This window comes from Aphanomyces invadans, assembly GCF_000520115.1.
Source record: "Aphanomyces invadans strain NJM9701 unplaced genomic scaffold supercont1.37, whole genome shotgun sequence".
In the NCBI taxonomy this organism is placed as follows: domain Eukaryota; phylum Oomycota; class Saprolegniomycetes; order Saprolegniales; family Verrucalvaceae; genus Aphanomyces; species Aphanomyces invadans.
In genome coordinates, this window is record NW_008580182.1 from 162,968 (window position 1) to 167,473 (window position 4,506).

Genomic DNA, 4,506 nt, shown 5'->3' on the forward strand with positions numbered 1-4,506 from the left:
ATTATTTTGAACAAGACCGTTTCGAACAGAAACCGCCCAAACGAAACAATGAGCACCAACACACCCAGCGAGGACCTGCGCGATGCCGTGTGCGATGGCGCGACAGCGCAAATCGTGGAGTTGATTGCAAGCGGAGCAGATGTCAACTTTATCGACGAGGACTCAGGCTGGGCGCTCGTCCTGTGGGCTGTGAAAGCTAACCAAGTGGCGGCACTGGACCTCCTCCTACGTCATGGCGCCAACGTCAACGTCTGCGACTCGTCCGGCAACACGGCGTTGCACAAGGCTGCTTACTTAGGGTATGGCAAGTGCGTGAGTCTCCTCTTACGGCATGGCGCAGCGGTCACAAGTCTCAACAAAATGCAACAGACACCACTAGATCTTGCCACGCTCTTCGACAAGCCAGATATGGCTACCTTGCTATCCCAGCCTTCAACTGCGTCATCAACTTAATCAAGACTCAACTCGAATCGATACAGTCTTAATTTGTGAATGTGACCGTAATTTATGTCACTTCTATCCATATCCCGCCCGGTTCGTCGGCTAAACCACTCGAAATTAGGTGGCCCTGCCGGGTGACGCCCAGATCCAGGGCGGCACGGCAAGAAGCGGCATGTGCATGACCTAAACTCATGCTCAATCCCGTTGAATATTGTTTAGCCATTGCTCGTCCAAACACCAGCGGTCAATGGCACTTGGTGGTAAGGCACTTCGTGAGTTGAATCAGGACACAGTCACGTGAAACTGCGTACGGAGGAGGTGCAGTGCAAAGATAGCTTTGGCATGCGACGGGTCGGTGGCCAAGACGGACGTAAACTGTGCAAACGTCATTGCCACTGCGGTAAAACGAGGAAGAAGGTGGTGACGTACGAGGGACGCGGCCACATCTGGGCGGCCCAAGTGCCAGTGCGCCAACCCCGCGTTGTACATGGCTTTCGGGTGGTGCGGGTGCATCGCATTGGCCAGCTCAAACGCTTCCAACGCCTTGTCGTACTGGCCCTGGCTGAGATACGTCGCTCCAACGTTTACCACGACCGACGCAAACGATCCACCTACTCGAATTATCAGTTCCACACGGAATTTGCTGGAAATCCTCGACGCATTACTCGTTGGAATGTCCAAGGCGCTCTCGTACGCTTCTCGCGCGGCGTCGTAGTTGTACTGGGAGTGAAGATGCAGGCCACGACAGAACGACGCTTGGACTGTCCGGAGCAAGTACTCGTTTTCGTCACGCTGTATGAGCTTAACGTCCAACGAAGCGTCGTCGTCGGGGTGCTGCGGCGGAGCGTTGGCCATTCCGGATGTCGCAACGGGGAATGTCTCGTTGTCGAGCTGCTGCGGCGTGGAGACTTTGAGAATTCGACGAAAGTAGCGCTGCAAACATTTGGCTGCCCGATGGTCTCTGAGTGTGGTGGGAGAGAATTTTTTCTGGCTGGGGGGCTTGGTTGTTGATCGTGCTTCGACTTCGTTATTGGTTTCATGTGGGTGCATTGCAGGCGCACTAGATGAGGCCGAAGACTCAGCCGTCAGCCGGCTACCGGGACTGCTTTTGCCAGTCGAGCCACTGCGCTTGACGAGTTGCTTCATTTTTCCGTGGGTTGCGTCGACTCGCTTGGCTGTGGCGATGGGCTCGACAAATAGCGGGGACGAGCGGTAAGCGCCAAGTGTCGGGGACGCCAACACCATGGGCGTCAAGCGCTTGATGGACGAACGATTCTTCCGTCCTGAATGATGCGTTTGTAAATTCTGACTGACGCAATCTGCAAGATCGAGCCCACGTACGCAAAGTCGACTGGCTCGACGACGGTTTGCACGGTAAATCGGCGCAGGTGACTTCAATCGTCAGCTGATCGAAAGTCGGACAGCTTTCGGGGCGAAGCAGTGGCGCCGGTGCCAAGTCGTCCACGGTCCTTCCAGAGCTAACGAACGCCAACGTCGTGCCGTTGGCAGTTAGTGTCGGCACTTTGGGACTTGACAACACACGTCGAAGTCTTGAATGCGACAGCTCGGGGGTGCGGCTTCGCTCGGCCAGTGCTTGCGATTTTGCACTGACCTACTTGTCGTGTGAGCTCTGTGCGAAAGAGATGTCGTGGAGGAGCTCCGACAACAGTCTACGTGGCCTACCAATTGAAATGGCTCGAGGGGGCTCGCGTGGTGCTTTGTGCAGCTAGACTCCCCCGTGGCTGGGGCCCACAGCGCCGCGGGCGACCTTGTCGGCGACGAGTCGTTGCTAAAGTAGGCAATCTCGAATGCGGAGGGCTTTCCAGGCTTCGCACCCGTCGATACCGCCATAGTTCTACGGCAAAACCGTTGAGCCCCAGGTCTGGTATTTGTGCATAAGTGAGAAACGCCACGTGCCTCAGGGTTTGAAGCAGCGACGTGGCGTACTGCGTAAGTCGTTCCTCATTGGGGTGCAAGGCCATTGTCTTTGCAATTAACGCCCCCGCTGATTCCTGCTTTCAAACGGGAACGTTAGAAGGACGATCATGGGGGGGATTGAAGCTACACTGACCCGCACTAACACTTGGGCGTGCTCCACTGCGAGTTTGGCCAGCAACAGCATCACGTGCATGATATCGGTCTAGAGGTAGAGCTTAGACCAAACGCATTCGATGCGAGAGGCGGACTTGAAGGACGGTGTGGAACCGAAACTCGCGCACGAGTTTGAGCAGAAATGGGGTGATGTTGTCCGTCATGAGCGTTTGCAGCGTGTAGTCGGAGGGGTCGTGGCGCAGGACGTACAGCAGCTCATGCACGCACACGACTTGGACGCGGTCTTCCTGTGGCTTGGATCGCATCAACGTCACGATTCCTGCGCGAGTGGAAAACGATGTGAAGAGATCGATGGCCATGAATTGTTCCGAATCAAGTCGTACCATCGACATCGCCTCGTTCGACACCCAAATGTTTGAGAATTTCCGCCTGCAGGGGGAATTTTGTTAGGCACGACGACTCCAGTAGCACGTAGCGGGGGTGGAACGCCATTACCGAATGCATGACGAGCCCCATCGCGTCGAGATGAAACAATCCGTCGTTGGAAATACAAGGGTTCAATGACGATGCCTTCATGCGGTCATGCCGTTGCTTGGGGCGCGGCGAATGGAGCCCTTGCGACGATGACGACGACGCCTTGGCGCTTTCCATCACGCTGACGTAGAAGCCACCAACGGTGGAAATGGAAGTATTCGCCGCATTGGTCGCATTGGTGCCATTATGCGTTGGCGAGGTCGATCCAATTCCTCTCTTCGACGGCCCGCTGATCAGGGACCGTGCGCTTGCGCTGTACGTCTCCGTCGACATGGTCGGTCAACCCAACCGCCCACGTTGGCCTTGTACAAACTATATTAAGCTAACGTTACTCGGTCAGGACGGGTCGAGAGGGGCTCGCTAAGAGGGAGCCGCCTTTTGGCCACCGTAGCTGGCTGCGTCCGTGGTATCAAATCGATTGGCAAAGTGCACGGAGGCGTGAACGCTCGATTCGGAATGCAGTCGACAATATGGTTCAATCATAATTGAACCTTCCAATTCCCACTCCACCGATGTGGTACTTGTGGCAAAGCCATTTGTACCATACGGCTTGCTTCATCTACTACAAACCAGCAGCTGACCTGATGGCGCTCTTTTATCCCCGATCGCGTGGCTATCCTGCACGCAGTGGTCGCTGCCTCGGCTAGCTCACGCCCTACCATGCTAGCTGAAGTAGCTGACATGTCATCTTGTGGAGGTAACTGACCGCCGTGCCGGCCGTGCAAATGCTCACACATCGAATTATCTGGACGCTGCAGTTGGCTTCGCATCATGCTAGTCGAGTTTCAGCAATGGGCCGAGTTTCGCGCAGCGGATTCGAGCGACGATCCATAAAAATCTACTCTTTCAGATGTTCTCATGGAAGTATTCCTGTGCTTCACCTCCCCCATGGTGTCGGCACAAGATGCTGCTGTCTTGAGCAGCTGCGACATCTCTTCCCAAGTCTCGTACGAGCCATGTCAAACATCCAAGGCGCGTTGGCTGAACAAGTGTTGGGAAACGCTATCGCAGAATAAGTTGGAGCTTGCAACCCCATCTCTGCCGAGCCTAGATCGGAGCCTACAACCCCATTTCCGTGCCGCTCAGTACGATTTGAAATGCCATTGATTGAAGATGACTGGACCTGGCACACAGGCTGGCTGGATATACAACAAGGACGGTCGGAGCGAGGCCACGGCGAAAGCTAGTCACAACGCGTCGTCCCGTGTAACAAGTTGGGTATCCACTGGGAAAGTTACGCTAACCTATCGTGAACTCTGTTATCAAGAAGGTGGAGACGAGCCAGCCAAAGCTTGACTGGCGACCGTGTGCGCAATGGAGAGAGCTAGAACTCGGTTGTACTTCCTTCGTCCAGTCCATCCATGTCGGCACTCAAGTTGAAGTTGCCTTCAAATTCGCCTGAAACTAGGTGAAGTGTCCTATTTCGGTCCCAATTGGGGTAAAATCAGGTTGGGCTTAGGTGAAACGACACAATCAAAG

General features: G+C 55.0%; 2 protein-coding genes across 4 annotated transcripts; one reads left to right on the forward strand and one right to left on the reverse strand.

Moving 5' to 3' along the window:
- Nucleotides 1-3: 3 nt before the first annotated feature.
- On the reverse strand, nt 4-3,330 carry H310_12210 (hypothetical protein). 3 transcript variants are annotated; one of them, XM_008879196.1, is made up of 10 exons: nt 2,989-3,330; nt 2,877-2,922; nt 2,628-2,812; nt 2,513-2,581; nt 2,359-2,453; nt 2,125-2,296; nt 1,783-2,053; nt 1,107-1,724; nt 871-1,052; nt 4-816 (listed from the first exon to the last, which is right to left on the reverse strand). In XM_008879196.1, exons 1-10 carry the CDS (start codon nt 3,298-3,300, stop codon nt 724-726), a joined length of 2,043 nt encoding a protein of 680 aa, XP_008877418.1. In that variant the 5' UTR covers nt 3,301-3,330; the 3' UTR covers nt 4-723. The 3 variants fall into 3 exon arrangements, with proteins under 3 accessions (XP_008877418.1, XP_008877419.1, XP_008877420.1); XM_008879197.1 differs by having other exon boundaries at nt 4-1,052; XM_008879198.1 differs by having other exon boundaries at nt 871-1,724.
- H310_12211 (hypothetical protein) lies at nt 27-1,098 on the forward strand. Its single transcript, XM_008879199.1, has one exon. The coding sequence runs from the start codon at nt 49-51 to the stop codon at nt 451-453; it is 405 nt and encodes a 134-aa protein (XP_008877421.1). The 5' UTR covers nt 27-48; the 3' UTR covers nt 454-1,098.
- Nucleotides 3,331-4,506: the final 1,176 nt, after the last annotated feature.

What these genes read in the sequence shown, in the direction of transcription:
- H310_12211 (XM_008879199.1), top strand. Translation starts at nt 49, where the DNA reads ATGAGCACCAACACACCCAGCGAGGACCTGCGCGATGCCGTGTGCGAT.
- H310_12210 (XM_008879197.1), bottom strand. Translation starts at nt 3,300, where the DNA reads ATGTCGACGGAGACGTACAGCGCAAGCGCACGGTCCCTGATCAGCGGG. An exon ending in TGGGGCTCGTCATGCATTCG is followed by an intron (nt 2,923 to 2,988) that starts GTAATGGCGTTC and finishes TTCCCCCTGCAG; the next exon opens with GCGGAAATTCTCAAACATTT. An exon ending in CGAACGAGGCGATGTCGATG is followed by an intron (nt 2,813 to 2,876) that starts GTACGACTTGAT and finishes CCACTCGCGCAG; the next exon opens with GAATCGTGACGTTGATGCGA.